At 37.7% G+C, this 24,072-nt stretch overlaps 1 protein-coding gene across 1 annotated transcript in view; it reads left to right on the forward strand.

The window, feature by feature from the left end:
- LOC120089274 (proteasome adapter and scaffold protein ECM29) overlaps positions 1–24,072 on the forward strand; it is a 57,649-nt gene that overhangs the window by 1,966 nt on the left and 31,611 nt on the right. Inside the window, exons 2-17 of the mRNA XM_039046693.1 lie at positions 591–758; positions 862–951; positions 2,101–2,237; positions 2,334–2,424; positions 2,606–2,688; positions 3,579–3,685; positions 4,446–4,598; positions 5,881–5,945; positions 9,143–9,230; positions 9,349–9,427; positions 9,860–9,968; positions 11,443–11,502; positions 11,610–11,728; positions 13,905–14,283; positions 14,373–14,557; positions 14,681–14,753. Of these exons, the coding sequence (XP_038902621.1) occupies positions 591–758; positions 862–951; positions 2,101–2,237; positions 2,334–2,424; positions 2,606–2,688; positions 3,579–3,685; positions 4,446–4,598; positions 5,881–5,945; positions 9,143–9,230; positions 9,349–9,427; positions 9,860–9,968; positions 11,443–11,502; positions 11,610–11,728; positions 13,905–14,283; positions 14,373–14,557; positions 14,681–14,753 (1,986 nt within the window). The remainder of the gene's footprint in view (positions 1–590; positions 759–861; positions 952–2,100; positions 2,238–2,333; positions 2,425–2,605; positions 2,689–3,578; positions 3,686–4,445; positions 4,599–5,880; positions 5,946–9,142; positions 9,231–9,348; positions 9,428–9,859; positions 9,969–11,442; positions 11,503–11,609; positions 11,729–13,904; positions 14,284–14,372; positions 14,558–14,680; positions 14,754–24,072) is intronic.

The raw sequence follows: 24,072 nt of genomic DNA on the forward strand, positions 1-24,072 counted from the left end.
CATCCTATTTTTTAACTTAATTGATGGAATGGAACTTGGTTCTTAAAGAAGAGTAGAAGTAATATAAGAAGAATGTCATAGGCTTCTTAACTTAGTTATACTCTATAGCTATTTTTTTTAACACATTGTTGGAATTGTTTGATAGCAGTGTTAAAATACGTTTTCTTTTTCCTAGAAACAAGTAACATTTAGCAACTTAGTGAACTCATATTTTTATGATGATTTTTTAAAGTAGTTTCAGAAAAGACATTACCAGAAACTATATTAGAATATATATTAGGATTTCCTATCGTGTCTCTAATAAGAAAAAAGAGGATTTCCTATTGCGGTTCCCTTTTGCGGGGCTCATGGGTTCCGACATTTTTCAAAACATGTCTCTCTTCTTGGACAAGGTTTTATGTTCTCAAGAAATGAAAGATTTATTCAAATATTAAGAAAGTCTTTGTGAATCTGTTTTAGTCTTTTTGCTCACTGTATTTTCTTGTTTGTGAAACTTCACAGCCCAAAGAGTTAGCAATTGTCCATGTGATATCAGTCTCCTTCTGAATTGTCATTTGTGTACTAACCTCTTGTCTTATTGAACATGATAGGTCCTTGAGATCTTGAGTCATGTGAATAAGAGAGTGAAACACCAGTCTCACATTGGTTTGCCATTGTTGGAGTTGTGGAACATATATTTGGAGGCCAATTCTACTTCCATGGTCAGGAATTTCTGCATTGTGTATATTGAGATGGCATTTGATCGTCTAGGTCCAAAGGTGTATGCATTTATCTTGTTCATTTGCCACTTAGAATGTTATTTTGTTGATTGGTATTTGGGAGAATTAGTTGTTTACCGAGTTCCTGACATTTCTTCCACAGGAAAAGGTGCATATGGCCCCTATGGTTTTGGCAAATATTTCGAAGCTACCTTCTCAGCATCAAGATATTATTTTGAGAATTGTTACTAAGGTGGACTATTCTTTGGATACCTTTGGGCTTGTAGCAAGATACTGCTGTTCATCATTTTAACTTCTTAATATTTTTTATTATCTGTAAATGTATCTTATTGTGTTTTTATATTTACTAAGATGATCTCTTGGCTGATATTTGTTTCTTACCATATTTTGATTTACAATCTTTTTTCATCTTTTTCATTTTATTTGAAAAAAATGTCCTTTATTTCGGAAAACTAACTTGATTTACTTTTTCATTCTTTTTTCTTGTGTTCAAATGTAGTTCTTGTGAGGTTTTCCATATTGTTGTAATTTGCATAATAAGATGAATAAAGCTATATCTACTTGTTTTTTGGGCATAATTTGGGACATATGGAAGGTTAATTGTTTTTTAAAGCTCAAGGCACAATAAAGCGCAATAGTCTTATGGGGCTTAAGCACGAGACGAAAAAAAGTGCTCTTTTTTATTTATTTATTTTTATTTTTATTTTTAATTTTTTTTTGTGAGACACACTATATATAAAAATACTACACAAAGAAGAGGAAGCATAGTTGAAGTGGAAATATGAAAAAAAGACCCCTAAACACAAAAAATTTTACATTTAGGCCGAGTAAATTTGATTTTTTTAGTTAATAACGAAGGAAAAACCCTAATTATTACTATTTTTTTAAATAATGAAAAAAACCCCAAAACTTAGGGCTTTGAGCCTGGAGGCTTCATGAAAGGCGCATGCCTGAGGCGTCCTGAGTGATCTTTTTAAAACACTGAAGGTTAAGAATGACATATCTTTGAATGAGAGGAAAATAGGGCTGAAGTGTGGATAAAAATCCATGTTTCTGGTTAATGTGATTCTATTTATTTGATTAAGGAGTTTCTTCTAAAAACTTCCATATTTCACGACTATGTAGGACTGGATGCCTTTTTATGAAAATCATTTTAGGACTTATCTGATGACTTTTTGTATCTCCTCGCTCTTATTAATTTAGATATCTTGTTCCTTGTAAAGAGGGGGAAAAAAGGCTGAACTCCTACAAGTAGAGATAAATCTTGGATTAGTTTGTTTACATGTTCTTTCTTACTGGGGAGAGAAACAAGCTGCTGTACGCAGTCAGCCTCCCCCTGAGACATTTCTGCTTTTGAGCAAGGCTTATTGCCTGTTTTCAGGTGATTGGTGAATGCCACTCTCATGAAATTGACGATGAAGTTGCTACCAAATATAGAATGCTGAATATGTCTCAGAATCAACTGCTCTTCCTTGACTTTTGCCTTCACACAATTTTGTATCAACCTTACTCTGAAAGGTTTGGAATTTTTAAGTTAACATTTTGTACGTATACATCTAAACACTTTTGTCTAATGAAATAATACATAAAGTTTATGCTTTATGATTTTTATAGTGATGGATGCCCGCCTGGACTTTCAATTGCTCAAACAAAACGTGTTACTGGAAAAAATCCTTTGAACAGCAATGTACTTCTATTGAGAAAGGTGGTTTGACAATTTGACCTGAATGGTTTTTCTTTTTTTAATAATTGGAAATTACATGGCTACCAATGCATTTGTTTATGCTCTTTTACCACACTTGCCTAGTAGCAATATGAATAGTTTTGTGAAAATTTTGCTAACTTAATGAGGAAGCTAAGGTATCTTATGATTTTTTTCCCAACAGTTGGGCATTTTGAATGTTCTAGAAGTCATGGAGCCAGCTTCAGAGCTTGTTTATCCTATTTATGTGATCGCCAGTGTAGATTGGTATGCATTTGTTTCCCTATTTTCTGCAGAGCTCGACATTGTAAATAACATATCATTTCTCAGATTTCTTAGGAATAGGATTTAAGCTGCAACATGGGAAAATAATCAGATTTTGGTAGGATGTTTGAGTTGAATCTATCCCCTCGGGTCCTCTCTTCTGGATATATAGACGATTTCAAATAAAATGGAATTGGTGATCCGCATTGTTGGAATGAAGAGAGCTTTAATTGGGGTTTAGGCCTTAGAAGAATTCTCTTTGATAGCGAGGTTGAAAGTTGGATGCATCTTAGAAATAAAATAAATGTTGTGAGGCTTTGATCTTGCACGCAAATTACTGCTCAGTCTCTCTTCCAATGAATAATAGGTTCTAACCAAATACCAACCAAAATGTGTGTTGGAACCATCTCTATTGGCATGGCAATGTTAGTGAAAATGATGGTTGTACATAGAAATGCCAAGCCCAGGACTCCAAGAGCTACTGAAATAGTACAACAGACAAACCAATCCTTAAAAAAAAAAAAAAAAAAAAAAAAAAGAAGAAGAAGAAGAAGAAGAAAAAAAAAAGAAACTCTCTTTATTACCTTTTAAATACAATTTAGATATAGCAAATTAATTTTTATTAGGACTGAATAACAGTGTTCAAGAAAACGGATAAAAGGATGAGGCAAAGTTGAGATATTTGGATGCGCCCACTAATCATTTGTTCTCTTTTTCTCTTTATAGACTTTTTGTATGTTGAGCATGTCTCTTTTTATTATGTCAATGAAAAACTTTGGCAAAGTTTGGTATAGATTCTAGTCATAACTTTTACTCTAGTTCTTTGTTTGTATTTGTTTTTATCTTTGCATTTGTGTTTCTTCTGAATTTGTTTCCCTGTTTCTTAAATAAAGTCACGATCGAGTTGTCAAGAGAGGGGAGGAGCTTCTGAAGAAGAAGGCTTCCACTGCTAATTTAGATGATCAACGTCTTATAAACAAGCTATTTTTACTATTTAACGGTATGGGAAGTAACTTTATTTTTTAATTCAATTAGATGGAATTAACTGGTGACTGCAGCTAGTACTTTCAAACAACCATTTGTTATTACTCATCCTTCTCCATTGTGACGGTTCGAATTGTTGAATGGTGGTCATGCATGATACTGTATGCTATTTTATATTTTTTATAAACTAATTTAGGTATGCTGCTGATTGTTCAAAATGGAAATAGGTAATGGATTATAAACTAATTTGGAAGATATGCTAATTTTGTGAATTAAAAATGAAAATAGGTAATGGTTTACGAATATAAATAAGCAAGCTGAACCTGAGTAGTTTTCCTCTAAATCTAGTATTTCCTCCTATCTCCACTGTTTCTTTGGATCTCGCCCAATGGTGGAATACTCTTGATTAGAGCAGTTACCAATATTTCCCATTTGCAGGATTTCTTTTTGGTAATAGGAACCTTGTCTGATTTTTACTTAATGTCGTTTATAGTGACTTGACATTTTCCCGTCTTCCCCTTTACCTTTATTTGAATAAATCTATCTTTCTTTATCAAAAGAGTATAAATGAAAAATTTTAACATGCTAATACGCCACTTGATTTCTTTTATTTTTCTCGATGAAAACATGATTTTCAATTAATTATAAGAATAGTCATGCGGGAGTATTTTTTTTGTCTGATTGTAGATTATTTTACAAATATTGTTCCAGTTTTCTGCTTTACATTTTTCCAATGTACTAAAATCAGCTACAAATACATGTTCCAATAAATGTAGGCTCTACTGGTGCTGAAAATGCTGCTTCAGAATCTCGAGTTAAACCTGGGAGTATTGCTCTAAAAGGAAAACTTATGTCTCTTTTTTGTCGATCAATAATGGCGGCAAATAGTTTCCCGTCAACCTTGCAGTGCATTTTTGGTTGCATATATGGTTCGATATCTATCTTTGATTAGTTATTCTTTCTAAATCGTCTCATTTTTGGTAAAAGAAACATTTCATTGATAAATGAAATCAAGGGAGATCCCAAACACCAAAAGTTGATCACATAAGGGAGCGCCAATTACTGACTAAAAAAGATAAGCTGAAATGAGTGAAAGGTTGATTTGTTTTGCACTAAGAAAAAGCCATAGACAACCAATTCCATAAAATGATTAAAAGAGAAAAAAGAGAAAAAAAGCCGTCTGTTCCTTTTGCCCCATAAACTCTAAAAAAGCACGCAGGAGAGCCAACCAAACCATCTCAGTTCCACTAGATCATCTCATTTGGTAATAATATTAGTATATTTTTTGTCATTTATTTGGAGATCCAAAGCTAAGGAAAATGGACGACCTCCAGGAAGTATAGCAAGGAATTGTCAAAGATTTTCACTATCTATTGCTACATTGAAAACTCAAACAGAAGCATGCAATCCGCATATTCCCTAAACTTCCTCCATCTTCACTTTTATTGGCCTCTCTTGTTTCGTCAAACTAACTTGATAGTCCCGTCAACCTTGCAGTGCATTTATGGTTGCATATATGGTCCGATATCTATCTTTGATTAGTTATTCTTTCTAAATCATCTCATTTTTGGTAAAAGAAACATTTCATTGATGAATGAAATTAAGGAAAACCCCAAACACCAACAGTTGATTGAACAAAGGAGCGCCAACTACTGACTAAAAAAGATAAGTTGAAATGAGCGAAAGGTTGCTTTGTTTTGCACCAAGGAAAAGCCATAGACAAAACTAATTCCATAAAATGATTAAAAGAGAAAAAAGAGTCACAAAAAAGCCGTCTGTTCCTTCGTTCCAAAACTCCAAAAAAAAAAAACACGCAGGAGAGCCAACCAAACCATCTTCTCAGTTCCACTAGATCATCTTATTTGGTAATTATATCAGTATTTTTTTGTCATTTATTTGGACATCCAAAGCTAAGGAAAATGGACGACCTCTAGGAAGTATAGCAAGGAATTGTCAAGAATTTTCACAATCTGTTGCTACATTGAAAACCCAAACAGAAGAATGCAATTCACATATTCCCTAAACTTCCTCCATCTTCACTTTTATTGACCTCCTATTTCGTCAAACGAACCTGATAGCCGCCCCCCCCCCCCCCCCCCCCCCCCCCCCCCCCGTGCACACACGTTATGTTAGTTATTTATTACTCTTAGAAATTGTGTTTTAGACTATTGATATAATCATTCCTCTAAGGGTTCTAAATCTCACATGTAGGGGATGGCACCACATCAAGGTTGAAGCAGTTGGGTATGGAATTCACTGTGTGGGTATTTAAACACGTAAGGATCTTTTTCTCTTGAAATCTTAAAAGTTGGAATTTATTTAAGAATAAAAAAGTTTCTTATTTATGTGAGTCACAGTTTGTGCAATAAAAGTTTCATACGTTGGGTTTTTTGAAAGTTGATGGTCTTGGCTCCCAAAATACATAGAGACTTGGGTTTGTTCATGCTTGTTTTTTCACTTCTCTTTTCCTTTTGGAATTCAATAATATTCAAGGGAAGAAAAACACAGCCCAAGATAAGAAATCTCATCTTGCAGCATGGTTGATGGAAGAGTAAAAAATTTCAACTCCCTTTTTCTCTATGCTTCCCGTGTCCTTCCCTTTTCACTTTCACTTCTGGAAGGGCATGGGTGTAGATTCAGCTATTCAAGGATGTTTGCTAGATGGTCCTGACCTCATTTGTTCCGCAATTCCTAGAGTTTGCCATTGTCCCTCCCGTCCTTCCATTTAAAGAGGTTGATAACTTAGGTAGTAGGCCCTCTCATGAACGCATGCTAGGTCCTAATGCTTGGCCCCTTGTGTCCACCCTAAAGACCATCGCATGCTCCCCCTTGGCTGCACACTTCTTCCCACACATGGCTTACCGTTGGCACATATCCTCTTTGGCCAACGCATCCTCCTTCATGCGCTCATCCTATAGACAGTCGCATGCTCTTCAACGCATACAGCACAACCAATGCAAACCTCTTCGCCTAGGCCAACCTTGTCACATGCGTCCATGAGGCCTTCCCTAACCTCATAGTGACTTAGCCATCGCATGGCTTCAACGCAAAGGCATTGCCTTGCACACTCATGCGATCAACTAACCTCTAATTGCCTTGGCCAACGCCTTGCCCTAACCTCACAAGTCCTTGTGTGCCGCATGCTCCTACTCTCGGACAACACCTTGCGTTTGACATGTCCTTCATGCCCCCACCTAAACAACTCTTGAATGACACTGCTCGCCCACCCACACCATGCGTCCATCATGGACTTGCCAAGCACAACACTCATTACTTGGTGTTTTGGCTGCATGCTTCACACCAACGCATGGTGTCCTTAAGCATTCCACACTTAATAAGCTTGCCTAACCTCTAATGACAATGTCAACGAATGGCAAGGCCATTGTTTTGCACTCTCTCATCCTAACGCATGGCATATGCCTTCTATATTTAGCCAAAATTTTGTCACCTAAAACCTCACTTAACCACAACTTAAGTTTTAACCTTTAAGGTCTAATTTTCAACACTTAAGGCATTTTCCTCCTCTTTTATCCTTCTTCATGCTTCCTTACTAACCAAGTTCTAACCTAATTCACTTGGGTGAAAATTCAGAGTTTTACAGGCCAGGTCATAACTTTTGAACTATTCTTGGAAGACAGAAGGCCAGCCGGACGCATAGGGCAGACGCCAGGGCCATCGACCTGACGCCCAACGCATACGCGCGTGCCCCACTTCTGTCGCACAGCGCGCGGACGCCCAACGCCAGGCGCGCACGGATGCACATCGACAGGCGCGCACGGACGCCCATCGCCAGGTGCGCAGATGCCTGTCAGCATGCACGACCGTGCGGCTGAGCGCCCCAGCGTATGCTTGCGCGCGTCACACCGCCCAGCCCTTGCACGCGCGATCACCTAACGTCGTGCCACGCCCACCCTGTGCGAGGCTTGACGCCCAACAACACCCATCTTCACGTTGCAACGCTCAGCCCTACAGCCACAACACCCGTTCGAAAGAAGATATGAAGACAACTGACATCACCCTTGTGATATCAACTGCCCAATTTTCATCAACTACAGATAGGTGTTATATATGAATCTTAATTAATTTTTAGGAACGGTTACAAGGTTCATACTATTACAATATTAGCTTTAACAATCCCAATGACTTCTAAAGATAACCTAATCCGAGTCTCGCTCTGTGAGAGAGTAGCAGTTCCAGACTTGGGTGACTTTTCTCAGAATGTTTCGCTTATGCTATCTGGGGGGGATAAAACATTGAAAAACATGAGCTAACTAGCCTAGTGAGTGGTACCAATGAGAGAAGTTTTTTTTTTGAGAAAACATTTTTGGGAAGCCAATTTTACACTCAATCAATCATCACATATAATAATGCAACCCTCCCAGCCTGATAACTAGATATCCCTGGCATGATCACGTATTTCCCCGACTATTCCTGTGAATTCCTGATATGAATAATGTGGAAACAATCCTAGTACCCTTATAGCCCGCGAATGTGCACATGCTGACAATATCCCATTAGACGTGCTATAGACACGCTAACAATTTTTCAACGTACAATCCCAATTTCCAATGCAAATCACAACAAGCAAAATAACAAGAATCTCATCAACCAATTAAAATCTAGAAAAACGTATTTCCCGATCATGCCAATTTTCCAAACTTTACACACATATATAATAGCTTCTATATATAATTCAAACATACGAAAATAATTAAAACCACTCAAAGTCCTCTTTGCTATTTCCTCAGGAATTCTCCTAGAACAACTCTCGACTCCGATTCCTTGAATTCCACTTCTTTTCGAAGAAATCCCAAATTAGTCCAAAGTTTCTCCAATAATTCCATTTTAGTCTTAAAAATAACCTTAAAGTAAAATAATCAGCTTAGCCCCTTTAAAATACCCAAACCTTGGACTAAATAATCAGCTACCATTAGGTTTGGGTATAGGAAAACTCCTTTGTCATCATCTTATTTCTTCCAAGAACACAGTTTGGTCTAAATTGGCCATAGAATATAAAACTGGTTGGAAGAAATGATCAACTTCTTCATGCTTTTACTAAAACAATGAGCTGATTCCAATTCTCAAGACAACTGGTAAATCATGTCTACCACTTTTGAATCTAAGCGCTGCTTCTACTTCTGATTTCTCTTCACATGTCACACTGTGCTGCTCGTGTACCACTCTTCAGCTGCACTCCTTGTAATTTCAACCTTCCATTTGTAGTTGTGAAACATGGATCCGTCATCCATTTGGGCTGTATTTATTTATTTATTTAATTAAGAAACAAATTATTGACTCATAGGATTTTAAGTCTGTCAAATTGATGAAAACAACTGACTGTAAGATAAGTCATGTTAGAGACTCATTTCTCACCTCATGATACTGGAATCCGTTGCCACCTTGTATTCTTCATTGCTTCTCTATCTGTAATGTGTATTTTGCCCAATTTAGTTCATATAAGAAAATGTTGCAGGCAAACAGCGATCAACTTAAGCTTATGAGCCCTCTTATACTTAATGGAATTCTGAAGTCACTTGACGGGTATTCAAAATCAGTATCAGGTCCATACTAATGAAGCTATCACATTTTATGTTATTTATGTCTTTTATACGTTTCCAATAATTGAAATTGTAGGAGTAGGACCATACCTAAATTGATGTAGTTCACGCATTTTACCAGATTCTACTACGAGAGACACGAAAACCTTTGCTTTTCAAGCAATTGGATTGCTTGCTCAGCGCATGCCTCAACTATTCAGGTTATATAGCCTCTCAGTCTATACTTGGTGGTCCGAATTTCATTGATGTTCGACTCTGTGGCTTCTTCCATGTATTTTCCTTCAGCAGTTTGGAATAAATCTTTGAAAACATTTGCAAGATCCTTAGTTAGGGAAATATTGGGATTATTAGTAGTTGCATAGAAGTAATTAGCTAAGGAGTTTGTTAGGGTTTTTAGTTATGAATAGAAGGAGCGGGTTGGGAGCAAGGTGTGAACATTTTAGAAGGAATTTCCATTATGGGGATTTGGGAGAGAGTAGCCCTCTCGAAAGGTAATGATATTGTTTCTTCATTAATATTGCAATATATATTTCTATCTGTTAGTGTTCTTGTATTTCTTGTATTTTTGAAGCTGTCTGGTTTAGAGGTAGCATAACAACATAAAAGCTGATTTCTGTTTTCACTAATTGCAGAGATAAAACTGACATGGCCATTCGTCTTTTTGATGCTTTGAAGACGGAGGACTCATCTCTTCGTTTTGTTGTTCAAGAGGCGACCAATTTGCTTGCTGCTGCATATAAGGTTGCTCTAAGATATTGATAAATAGTCCATCGTTAGAAAGTGTTAGCATGAAATTACTTGCATAAATGGGCTCAAATTTTAACAAGATGAAGAAATTTTGATCATGGAATTCAGAATTATGAAATGAATGTTATATGCTGGAAAGTAATGGGCTAGCCCTCACCCTTTCGAGTGGACATCGGGTGAAGTCAAAAGCACCCAAAGTTTTGGAAATTTCCATTGATCTTCCTACCTGTTGTTACTTTGTTCAATGTTCTATGGGTGACGGGGGATAGTTAATTTTGGGCCAATAAGTGGTTGGGAGATAAATTCTTAAGTTCAAATCATTTTTGTGGCAGTTTGGACATGATGAGGGTACTGAGGGGGTGTCAACCTAGTTGAGATACTCGGGGACACTTCCTGACCCACTAGATTTGTACTTTGTACCTTGAGACTTTGTCTCTTTCCATTAATTCAATGAAAAGTGTGTTTTCTTTTTTTTTTTTTTAAAAATCATTTTGTGGCAGTTGTCAAATATCTTTCTAGGAGCTCTTCTTCTTTACTGAGGATTTCGTCGTTCATTGTCTGATAAAGAAATGACAAATATTATAGCTATTTTATCAATTAATTGGGGAGTTTGAGTGTAGACCTAGTAGAAGGGATATTCATCTTTAGAGCCTAAGGGCTTTTCTTGCAGTTCACTCTTTTGTTGTTCAGTGAATCCCTCTTCCTCTACCCGCCAACAGAAGGTGAAAAGTACAAAGAAGGCTAGATTTTCGTGTGGCAGGTCAGTCATGAAAGAGTAAACACCTTGGATTAGTAATCGAGAAAGATGCCTAGTTGGGTACGGTCGTTCTGTTGCATGCTTTGTCGAAGGGCGGAGGAAGACCTTGACCATATCTTTTGGAGGTGCAACTTTCCGCAGACAGTTTGTGGTTGTTTTCTTTGAAATGTATGGTCTCCAGCTTGCTAGACACAAGGGTTGTAGAGGGATGCTGAAAGAGTTTCTTCTCCATCTCTCTTTTCTAGAGAAGGGTAGGTTTTTGTGGCAAGTGTGTGTCTATGCACATGTAGGGTCTATGAGAGGGGAACATTAATAGGACCTTTGGAGGTTGTTAGAGACTCGAGTTATGTTCAGTCCCTTGTTAGGTTCTATGTTTTACTTAGGCTTTGATGGCAAGGTTACCACACGAAGTTCTTATCTATTTTTTTTTTTACTTTTTAATAAGAAACACAAAAAAAGATATATTCAAAAAGGAGGAAAGAGAACAATCAAGGGCCCAGGGGTAGAGCCCCCTCCTAAAAAGACCATAACATCTAATTACTCTTTAGGTATCATTTTAGTTGACAGTAGCTCTTTTCTTTAGTTTGACTCCCTTTTTATGGGCATGATTTTCTTGGATGCCTTTGTATTCTTTTTTTCTTTTTCTCATTGAAAGTTTGGTTGTTCATTAGAAAGAAAAATTTATATCATTATTCCATATCTGATCCACAGGAGGCTTCAACTACTGTGTTGAACGAGTTAGAGACCCTTCTTCTTAAAAATTCTCAGGAGGTATAAGTTTACATCTATTTTTTGCTTCCCTTTTTCTTTCTTGTAATCAAGTGTCATTAGTTTCTTATTGCTTCTGAAATGATGTCTAATTCCATAATGCGAAACAGGAAGAAGGTGAAGTGCGGTTCTGTGCTGTGAGATGGGCAACAAAGTTGTTTCATTCGCAACATTGTCCAAGTAGGTTTATTTGTATGCTTGCTGCAGCAGATTCCAAACTGGACATTAGGTACCCTTGCCACTCCATTTTGAAATGTTAAGTTCCATATCCATGGCATGGGATGCTAAATTAATATGCGGACAATGTTTTCGGTGCTATATATGAGCACATATTGCTCATACTCACTAATGTAGGCAGATAAAAAGAAAATGACAACTTTTAAAAGAAGTTCTGAATTTTTTTTGGATAAAGACATCAAACTTCCATTAAAATCATGGAGTACAAAATGTTTAAAGACGCACTGAATAGCAGAAATACAGAAATACTCACAAAGTATGCAAATCTCTACAAGTATGGTAACCTCCAATTTTAGCAAAAATTTATGGACATCACAGTAGAATATAGGCTAAGAAAATCAAAATGAACTATTGAATTGAATAAAACTTAATAATTCTTCCAAGGCTCGTTATATATTTTCTCTTTGGTTCCTCCGAATTTAAATTGCCTACGACGAGGTAATAGCCCTAGTTTCCAAATCAATCTGCCTTCGTTGCTAGTTGGTAGTCAAGTTTGATACTGAGACTGGAGGAACTTACACTAAAGAGCACGAATTGAAGGGCAGTGTTGGAATTGTTCTTGACCTTTAGGGGCCGTTTGGTTTAAGGATTTCTAGATACCTGAGAATAAAGGATGTCTGAGAATAAGATGTCTGAGATAGGATGTATGATAATCAAAGATGGCTATGTTTGGTTGTGCATGGGAATGCTATCAGAATTTTGTGAACAAAAATTGTGTGTTTAATTTATGAAATTAAGCATGAAAATCTTATTATAATTGTAATTAGGTTGATAATTTAAAGAATAAATAATATTCAATATATCAATAAAAAAATTAATTAATTATGAATCAATAATAATTTTAATTATAAATATTTGAAGATTATAATTATAATTATAAATATTCAATATTTTAGTTATAACTATAAATATTTTAATAATTTTATTATTAAAATTAACCAGTTAATGCATTTAATGAATGCATACTAATTATAATCTAACACTTAATCATTTTTATTATTAATTGAGCTCAACATTAGTAATTTTACTTTTAATTAAATAATATAAGAAAATATATTTAAATGGACAATATATTATATAAAAGGTGAAGAAAATGAGATAAAAATATGATATATTAATAAATGTTATAATTCTATAGTTAGGTTTTCCATTCTTGTAAATATTTTGTGATATTTTCCTTTTCTATGCTTTGTACACTTGTATATATTCATATCTTTGGTGAATGAATAGTGTATTCTGATTCTTTCTCAAACCTAAGAGTTGTTTAATATGATGCAAAAATATTTTGTAAATATGATATGTTAATAATACTTGGAGATGCAAAAGTATTTTGTAAATATGATATGTTCATATATTTTGTAAAGAAGTCATATTTACTCAACCTAAGAGTTGTTTTTGTTGGCTTTTTGGTGAATATACCTTTCCGTTTCTTATAAAAAAAAGTCATTGTTTAATACTTGGAGATGCAAAAAGTACTAAAAACAAAAACAAAAAAACTTAGAACATCAGCAAAAGTTAAAGGAAACGGAATTATGAGGGATAAATGAAAACCGGTCAATTGCAATAAATGTTTTGAATCAAGAAACCTTCAAACTTCTTCGATAAGAAGCACCATGAAGAGGACATTAGATAATCAAGTCATAAATATAGTATGGACTTTGAGAAGAACTCTGAAAAATACATGGTTTCTTTCCATTCAACTCTCAGAATTGTATGATTTTACGATGTATTTATTGTGATCAGAATTGTATGATTTTATCAAGCAGCCAAAGGCTTCTTGGTGTGGTGATTCTTGTCAACAATTATTCTGCTTCAGATATTTTTGCTGAATGGAGTTCCTTTTTTATTCAATTGGTGTGTCTTTTTTTTTTTTTTTTTTTTTTTTTTTTTTTTTTGTTGTTGTTGTTGTTGAATTGAAAATGATGAGTGGTCTAAATCTTGGTTTTTGCCTAGTTAGATTATCAAGTTGGGCTCAGGGGTGGTGTAAGTCTGGTGTGGCATGTTTTATTGTGTGCTCTTCTTTAGGTTAGTCTGTGCGATACGTCTATTGGTTTTTTGATTGCTTTTAGGATGGGAATCTTCTTTAGGTTAATCAAAATATTTCTATTTCAAATGAAGAAAAGAATCTTGAAGTGAAAGATGGGAAAATTACTCTTTCCTTGTTTTAGGGAAATGGCCCTTGAGGGCCTCTTTGGAGCAAAAGGTGAAGGCCGAAGTACAACTCAAACTCATGACGTTAAATATCCAAAATTTGGGGTCATGCTAGATTACATTATTAAGCAGCAGCCAATGTTGTTATGTTCAACTGAGTTGAGGGAACAACAGGTTCTTTTTCCATCTCAAACATACATCGCGATGATACAATTTTTGCTAGAATGCTTCGAGGCAGAGTTGCAGCAAGATGATTCTTCTGAAGCATCATCTACTGAGTCTTCTGTGGAAACAATGTGTCAATTTTTAGAACACGCTATGGCATATGAAGGCTCTGTTGAGTTGCATTCTACTGCTTTCAAGGCATTGATTACCGTTGGATCTTATTTACCAGAGGTGGTTTGCTTTTTCTTAAAACTATCTTCAGTCATATTCATCTTTTCCCTCTGCTTGAAGTTCTTGCACTGGTGTGGTTATTCTTGCAGGTGATATCAAAACATTATGCATTGAAGGTTTCCTGGATAAAGAGCTTTCTTAGTCACATTGATATCGATACTCGTGAATCTGCCGCACGCTTACTTGGAATAGCTTCTTCTGCACTGACAATATCTGCATCATCAGCTGTTATCGAGGAACTATTGACCTCAATTAATGGAGCACATAATTTAAGGTGCAAGTACTAGATGAAAATGGAGATTTAAGATTTGTGTTTGTCTCTTATGTAGGAAAAAAAAAATGTCATATTTCTGTCTTTTGTATGTCGAGTTTATTTTTCATTTTGTTTATTCTGCAGGTTTGAGACTCAGCATGGAGTGCTATGTGCTATAGGATTTGTTACTGCAGATTGTGTTTCCAAAGCACCAATAGTAAGTTGATTAATTTCTCTCTCTCCCTAACAAAAAGTGTTGCCCATCCATATTTTGTGTGTGTGTGGTTTCCCCCCCTTCTTTCTTCTGATAGGAAGATACAAGTTTTTGTTGCTGAATGGGAGATGAATTTGCCATGTTGCATAAAATTACCTCTGTATCTTGGGTTTTTATTCTAGAGATTGTCAATATATTCCTTCAGGTTTGTATTAATCAATGGAACGTTTGTTTTCTTGTTTTATACTTCTATTCTTTTTCTTTTAAGATTGGACATCTAGTTGTATTTTGTTTTCATTTTTTTAAAGGAAGCAAAATTTTTCATTGATATAATAAAAAGAGGCTAATACTCAAAATATGGGGAAACAGATAGTTCAAGAACAGATGAAAAACAACGAATATGAGAACTAATGCATCCAAATGACAATAAAGAAAAAACAAAAATCATAGGGATAGAACATCAAGCTTCCCAGACAACTCCAGCTATGAACAATTTAAAACACGAAGAACTCCCAGCTTAGAACTTGATTGAACATGAAGCAGCTGCTGAAAATGCCAGCTTAGAACTTGATTAAACATTAAACATCAAGCTTCTAGTTGCATTGTAATCCTTGTTTTTAGTTATTGATGGGATTATGCGCTGTTATTTGTACATTCTTCATCAATATCCTTATTATTCTCTAGTTTCTTCCTTTTTTTCTTTTTATGAAAAGTTAACTTTAATTTAGAAACTGAAAATCTTAGATTGCGGGCTATCACCTTGACCTTCGGAAAAAAGGTGCAGAACCACATCTGACAAGTAAATACATTCGTTATAAGACAAATAACAGATGCCTTGAAAATTAGTTGCTATAGAAGCCCAGATGTTGGAATAAAGCTTATTGTGCTCAATATCTCATTGTCCAGAAATTTATCCTAAACAAATTTTTTTTTTCCCCCATCAAATACATGAGTGGCTTAGAAACCAGAAAGTCGGATGAGTTTTCCTTTTAACCATGAGAAGTATGAAACCCTTAGGTTTGAGAAAGAATCCGAATGCTTTATTCATTCACCAAAGATATGAATATGTACAAGAGTACAAAGCATAAAAAAGGAAAATATCACAAAATATTTACAAGAATGGAAAACCCTAATTATAGAATTATAACACTCCCCCTCAAGTTGGAGCATATATGTTAATCATGCCCAACTTGTTACATAGATAATCTATACATTTTCCATCCAATGCTTTTGTGAAGATATCTGCTAATTGTTCTCCAGTTTTCACATATCCTGTAGATACCAACCCTTGTTGAATTTTCTCACGTACAAAATGGCAATCAACTTCAATAATGTTTAGTCCTTTCATGAAAAACTGGATTAGAAGCAATATGAAGTGCTGTTTGATTATCACACCACAACTTTGTCGGTGTGGTGATTTCAAATCCCAACTCAACAAGAAGTTCATATATCCAAATCAATTCACACACAGATTGTGTCATTGCTCTATATTTTGATTCTGCACTTGAACGTGACACCACATTTTGCTTCTTACTCTTCCAAGAAATCAAATTACCACAACAAAAACACAATACCCTGAGGTTGATCTTCTGTCTTCTTTAGATCTTGCCTAATCGGTGTCTGAGAAACATTCAATATTAGATGACCATAATCCTTATATAATAAACCAAGCCCGGGAGCAGCCTTCAAATAACAAAGAATTTGTTCCAATGCAGCCCAATGAACAACTGTAGGGCATGACATGTACTGACTCACAATACTTACTGAATAGGCTATGTTGGGTCGAGTCACTGTAAGGTAATTAAGTTTTCCCACTAACCTCCTATATCTTTCAGGATCTTTTAGCAATTCTCCATCTTTTGTAAGCTGTAGGTTGGGCATCATTGAGATACTACATGGCTTAGCCCCTAGCTTTCCTGTTTCAGTCAACAAGTCAAGTACATATTTTCTCTGTGATAATAGAATTCCTTTCTAGCTTCTTATTACCTCAATTCGTAAGAAGTATTTTAACATGCCCAAATCTTTTGTATGGAATTGACTATGAAGAAAGGTTTTTAGAGACGGGATACCTAAAGCATCATCACCAGTAATCACAATATCATCCACATATACGACTAACAAGATGACACCACTCTCAGATCTCTTAAAAAAGACTGAAAGATCTGACCTGCTCTTCCGCATTCCAAAGCTTTCAATCACCTGACTAAATTTACTAAACCAAGCTCGTGGGCTCTGCTTTAATCCATACAAGGATTTACGAAGGCGACACACCGTTCCATTCTCCCCCTGAGCGACAAACCCCGGTGGTTGCTCCGTATACACCTCTTCTTGAAGATCACCATGAAGAAATGCATTTTTAATATCAAGCTGATGTAAAGGCCAATGATTGATTGAAGCTAATGAAATAAACAACCTCACAGATGTCATTTTGGCTATAGGAGAAAAAGTATCAGCATAGTCAACGCCATAAGTTTGTGCGTAGCCTTTCGCTATGAGGCGCACTTTTAATCAAGCAACAGAACCATTAGGATTGACTTTAATTGCAAACACCCATTTGCAACCGATAGCCTTCTTTCCTGCAGGGAGAGAAACTAAATCCTAAGTATAATTATCATCTAAGGGAGTCATCTCCTCCACCATTGCGGCATACCAACCAGGATGAGACAAAGCCTCATGAATAGTTTTCGAGATGGATACAGACTCTAAGGATGCAATGAATGAACATGTGGAAGGTGACAAATGGTTATATGAAACAAAAGAGGAAATAGGATGAGCACAAGTACGTTTACCTTTACGAAGAGCAATAGGAAGATCATCACCCGTTTCTGGATCCAATGATGAAGAAGACTCTGGTACAGGGCATGGAACTGGAGGAGGTTGTTGTCGAGTATAGACCTTAACGATGGGAGGAAGAGTAGAGGTAGCCACAGGAAGAGATGAATTAGGAAGAGGATCGGAAGGAGAAATAACTGTGTAGACAAGGAAATCATCCTCTAATTCCTTATGCTCCCCCTGACTCTTATTCGAAGAGAAAGACGGTGATGAAAAGAATGGGGTATATTAAAAAAACGTGATATCAGGAGAGACTAAATATTTATTTAGACTAGGACAATAACACCGATACCCCTTTTAGACACGGGAATAACCAAAGAAAATACATTTTAAGGACTTTGGATCCAGCTTGGTATGCTGAGGCTGAACATCCCGAACAAAGCAGGTACAACCAAATATTCTAGGTTGAATGAGAAACAAATGTTGCTTGGAACATAAAGTACGAAAAGGTATCTCACCCTTAAGAATGGAAGAGGGCATGCGATTTATTAAGAAACAAGTTGTGGAAACAGCATCAGCTCAAAAGGATTTTGGAACATGCATCTGAAACATCAAAAGCTCTGGCTGCCTCAAGGAGATGACGATTCTTTCGTTCTGCAACCCCATTTTGAGATGGAGCATCAACACAAGAAGATTGATGAAGAATGCCATGGGCATCTAAATAAGACTTGAGTGTATGAGAGAGATATTTCTTAGCATTATCACTCCGTAGGATTTTAAGAATACCACTAAACTGAGTTTGAATTTCGGCATGGAAGTTATGAAAATAAGAAAGTAACTCAGAACGACTTTTCATTAAATATAACCACGTAACACGAGAATAGTCATCGACAAATGTAACAAAATACCTAAACCCTCTTTTGGACTCAACAGGACAGGGACCCCAAACATCAGAATGGATTAATTCAAAAGGAGCACTAGCTCGTTTATTGACTCGAGGATACGAACTCAAACGATGAAATTTAGCAAACTGACATGACTCACAATCAAAAGAAGACAAATGTTGAAGTTGTGGATGAAGACTCTTCAACACAGAGATAGATGGATGACCCAAACGACAATGCTCTTCAAAGGGAGACGACACGCTAGAGCATGTGATGGCCGTAGGTGTTTGTGGTTCAAAGATGTAAAGACCTCCAACTTCCTGCCCTTTCTCAATAGTCTGTTTCGTCATAAGATCTTGAAATAAGCAATAACCAGGAAAAAAGGAGACACAACAATGAAGATTACGAGTGAGTTTACTGACCGAAATCAAATTAAACAAGAAATTTGGTAAATTTAAAACGGATGACAAAGAAATTGATTCAGTGAGATGGACGGTTCCTGATCCTAAAACAGGAGTGGAGGTTCCATCAACCATAGTGACATTAGGTGAAGAGGTAGATGTACAAAGGGCAGAGAATAAACTGGGGTTACTTGACATATGATCTGTAGCGCCAGAGTCAATGACCCATTTTGACGTGGAGGAAAGAAGGCATTTAGAAATGTTACCTGTCTCTGCGATGGTCGTAATGGGAGTAGAAGATGATGCCCTCAATGACTCTTGATACTGCTGAAATTTAGCAAACTCCTCTGCAGAAATCATAATTGACTTGTCAAGATTATTAGGAGTAGAGGCGACATGTGCAGAGGGTGATGGCATCCTCTGACCTTATTCAGCAATCTTCTGCATTCACGTTTCGTATGGCCAGGTTTATGACAATAATAGCAAACACCACCTCCTCGATTTGATTTCCATGAATAGTAGTTGGATCCATTCAACTTGTGTTCAGTTACTTTTGACACCATAGGAACAATCTTAGACATTACTGGTTTCTTATCAGCCATTACCTCAAAAAGTAGACACCGGACAGCAAAGAATCAAACCCTAATTTACCGAAGAGATGTCTACACAAGCAATGAGTATATCTATATATCCCAAACAAACTCACCACAAAGAAGAGCCAACAACACTGAGGAAACCCACTGAAGACAGACGAAAAACTGCGGCGCACGCGACCACACACGCTAGCGCGTGGACGGACAGCAGGCTGGAATAAGCGGCGCGTGAGCCTCACGCGCTGGTCAGATGGCAACCGGACTTTGGGGATTTTGTAGATCGGCGGTTGGGCGGTGTCGAAAAAAACAACCTTTTTTTTTTTCAGCGGCGCGACTAACGACGGAGAACGAACTGAAGACGGCGACTGTGAGTAAATTCACCTCTCCACAAAACCCTAAATGTATCACAAATGGGTTCTAAATTCTCAAACCCTAAGGTTCACAAAAACCCTAAGTTTATTTAGAGAGCTCTGATACCATGTAAAACTCTTAGGTTTGAGAAAGAATCAAAATGCTTTATTCATTCACCAAAGATATGAATATATACAAGAGTACAAAGCATAGAAGAGGAAAATATCACAAAATATTTACAAGAATGGAAAATCCTAATTATAGAATTATAACAAGAAGCATTGTGTTCCTTTGTCCCCTATTGATATTCTGTTAGGCACCTACACTCGACCTTCTCTCTAACCAGCTTCCGATCAAGAAAACAGAGATGTATTAAGAAGAAAAGAACAGGGAATAATAAAAAATAGCACGATCTTCTTATTGAACTATTTCTTCCTTAAGCAGTCACAAACTTCAGAAGAATTCACACTAGAAAACAGAAGGAAAAAAAAGATGAATGAAATACTCAGAAAACATTAAGACTAAAACGACCCAGTTTTGAATTCGAGAGATGCTAGAAATCTCTCCATGAAGATCGACTCTTCCCTCTCCTTCACTAAATTCTTCTTGCCTCCTTCGTTCCAGCCTTCCCCCTTTTGTTCATCCTCCCGTGGTCCCTCCCCCAACGGCCTCCTCCTTTATTTTGTTTGTTGAAATCGTGTATTCACCTCCCATTATCCCCTTAACCGCATCCATGTGTGAGTTTCCCTTTCTGTCCCTCCTTTTGTAAGTAAATATTATAGGGGGTTTTACATTACCGCTCCTCTCAAAATGCACCTTGTCCTCAAGGTGGAATGATAGAAATTGTTGTCTTATGTTCGATGCTGATTCCCACATAGCCACACTATCCGGAAGACCCTTCCACTTTACTAGCCATTCTTGTGTATTCAGCTCTCCATTCCACCTTACTCCTAACACAACTTCAAGGGCAACTTGTAGCTCAAAATCTTCGGTTAGCATAGGTGGTAAGTGTTGTACCTGTTGTGATTTGCCCAACTTTTTCTTGAGTTGAGAGACATGAATCACATTGTGTATAGCTGCTTCAGGTGGTAGATTCAAACGGTATGCCACTTCTCCTATCTTCTTGGATACTTGATAAGGACCAAAAAATCTAGGGGATAGCTTCTCACTTTTTCTTGGAATGAACGCTGTCGATAAGGCCGTAGTTTGAGGAAGACTTCTTCCCCTATCTCAAATTTCAACTCCCGCCTATGCTGGTCAGTTTGCTTCTTCATTCTGTTTTGCGCTATTACTAAATTCTTTTTGAGCGCGTTCAAGGCTAGGTCCCGATCCTTTAAGAGCCTGTACACACTGCCATTAGTTGACTTTGTTTCTCCATAGTGCACTAGCGGTGGGGGGGCATTACCATAGATTGCTTGGAAGGGTGTGGTTCTTATAAACACATGGAAGGTAGTGTTATACCAATACTCTGCCCAAGACAGCCATTTATTCCATCTAATGGGTTGTTCATTGCAGAAACACCTCAGATATGTCTCTAGACAGCGGTTTACTCGCTCCGTTTGGCCATCGTTTGAGGATGGAAAGCCGTGCTTCTTCTCAACTTGGTTCCCAAGGCTGTGAATATCTCCCTCCAGAAGTTACTCAAGAATATCTTATCCCTATCCGTGGTAATCGACTTAGGGATGCCATGAAGCTTGATGATTTCTTGAATAAAGGTTTCAGCCACCTGTTTAGCTGAAAAATGGTGTTTCAAAGGAATGAAATGCCCATATTTGCTTAGCCTATCTACTACCACCAAAATGGAATCGAAGCCCCCTGCTCTCGGAAGTCCTTCAATGAAGTCCATTGTCCATTCTTCCAAAGTTAGTTTGGGAATGGGCAGTGGTTGCAGCAGTCCTGCAGGTGTTAGAGACTCCAACTTATTCCGTTGGCAAGTGGCTCATTCTTCAACAGGCACGCAGTCAGAGTCCTGGTCTCCTCCCACTACTTGGAAGCTTACGGTTTCATGTTCTATTTCACTCCCCGATGGGGGTTCTTTTCACCCTTCCCTCACGATACTACTTCACTATCGGTCACCCAGGAGTATTTAGCCTTGCAAGGTGGTCCTTGCTGATTCACACGGGATTCCACGTGCCCCATGCTACTCGGGTCAGAGCGTAAGCTAGTGTTGCTTTCGGCTACTGGACTCTCGCCATCTAGGGTGCAACACTCCATTGCTTCGCCTAGCAGCACGATGCTTGTATTGCTCTCCCACAACCCCGTTTTCACAGTTTAGGCTGCTCCCATTTTGCTTGCCGCTACTACGGGAATCGCTTTTGCTTTCTTTTCCTCAGTCCACTGCTGAAGAGTACAAGCTGAGGAGTTTTGAGGGGAATTGCACACGTGAAAGGGCATCAGCTGCCTTATTCATCAGTCCCGGTTGGTAAAGGATCTCAAAATCATATCCTAGGAGCTTGGTTAACCAGCGCTGGAATTGTGGTTGCACTTCCCTGTGTTCTACTAGAAATTTCAATGCCTTTTGATCTGATATTATCGTGAATCTTCCCCCTAACAAATAATGTCTCCACCTTTGGACAGCTAACACCACTGCCATTAATTCCCTCTCATAGATCGACTTATTTTGTGTCCGTTGTGAGAGCTTTTGACTGAAGAAGGCGATTGGCTTGTCCCCTTGAGTTAGCACAGCTCCCACCCCCGTCCCTGAGGCATCAGTTTCTATGATGAAAGGTTGATTGAAATCCGGTAATGCGAGAATAGGGCACAATATCATCTGCTGCTTCAAATCCTCAAAGGCTCGGGTGGCTGCTTCATCCCAATTGAAACTATTTTTCTTGAGTAATCTCGTTAAGGGAGCTGCTCTGGTGCTGTACCCCTTGACAAATCGACGGTAGTACCCAGTTAAGCCCAAAAATCTTCTCAATTCAGTTACATTTGTGGGACACGGCCAGTTTACCATAGCTTGGATCTTCTCCCCATCTGCTTCAACCCCTTGCTGTGAGATCCAATGCCCTAAGTATTGAATCCTTTCTTGGCAGAAAACACACTTCTTTTGATTAGCAAATAGTTGGTTATCCCTTAGCACATTGAATACAACCCCCAAATGAGTCTCGTGGGATGAAATATCTGGACTATAAACCAAAATGTCATAAAAAAACACAAGTATAAAACGGTGTAAGAATGGTCTAAAAACCTGATTCATGAGAGATTGGAATGTTGCAAGTGCATTAGTGAGCCCAAACGGCATAACCAAGAACTCGTAGTGTCCTTCGTGGGTCCTAAATGCTGTCTTCTCAATGTCTTCCTCCCTTATTCGGATTTGGTGGTACCCGGACTTCAAATCAAGCTTAGAGAAAACCATAGTCCCGTGTAACTCATCAAGTAGTTCTTCGATTACAGGGATAGGGAACTTGTCTGCTATTGTAGCTTGATTCAACCTTCAGTAGTCTACACAAAATCGCCATCCACCGTCTTTCTTTTTCACCAACAATACTGGACTTGAGTAAGGACTTCGACTGGGCCGAATGAAGCCGACTTGTAGCATTTCCTGGACTAACTTCTCTATCTCTTCTTTCTGAGCATAGCCATACTTATAAGGTCGAACGTCGATTGGATCATGAAGGGATGGTTATTCTGTGATCGACTGCTCTTCTAGGAGGAAGGGAGGTGGGCAAGTTAAAGATATCTTGATTTTGGTCCAACCGCTCCTGGATCATGAAGGGTAGAGTGGATCGAACTTGGTCTTTCTCCCCCTTCTTTGTCTCTTTAGAATTCTCAATCTCAAGGTGTTGGAAGTCCACCAAGAACCCCAGATCTTCTTCATCCCATTGCTTACTCAACGTTTTAAAAGATATTTCAGCTTTAGTGAGGGATGGATCCCCCCTCAACATGACTTGAGCTTCCCCTGACCAGAAAGCCATGGTTAAAGAGGGCCAATGGATACCCATGAATCCTGTGGTACACAATCAGGGCATCCCAAGTACTACATTCATTCTCCCCAATTCCATAGCCAAGAAGTCAGCCTTCATTGTCAAGTTCGGTAGTGTGAGCTCTACCCCCTTGCATATCCCCTTCCCTTCTATCTCACCTGAATTGCCCCATCTATCCTTCTGAGGAGAAGTTTGGTTTCAAACCCCAATTCAAACAGGAGAAGTACGCCATGCTAATGTGCCTTGGATGATCCACATCTCAGGGTCAGGCGTTGATGAGCACATTGAACTATCCATGTGGCTGAGAGCCCTCACAGCCCAGGCACAACAATCCAAGTTCCCTCACTGTATCATGATGTATAAAGTTGTGTGTAGCATCGGAGTCGATGAGTACT

The sequence above is a fragment of the Benincasa hispida genome, chromosome 10 (genome assembly GCF_009727055.1).
Source record: "Benincasa hispida cultivar B227 chromosome 10, ASM972705v1, whole genome shotgun sequence".
NCBI lineage: Eukaryota > Viridiplantae > Streptophyta > Magnoliopsida > Cucurbitales > Cucurbitaceae > Benincasa > Benincasa hispida.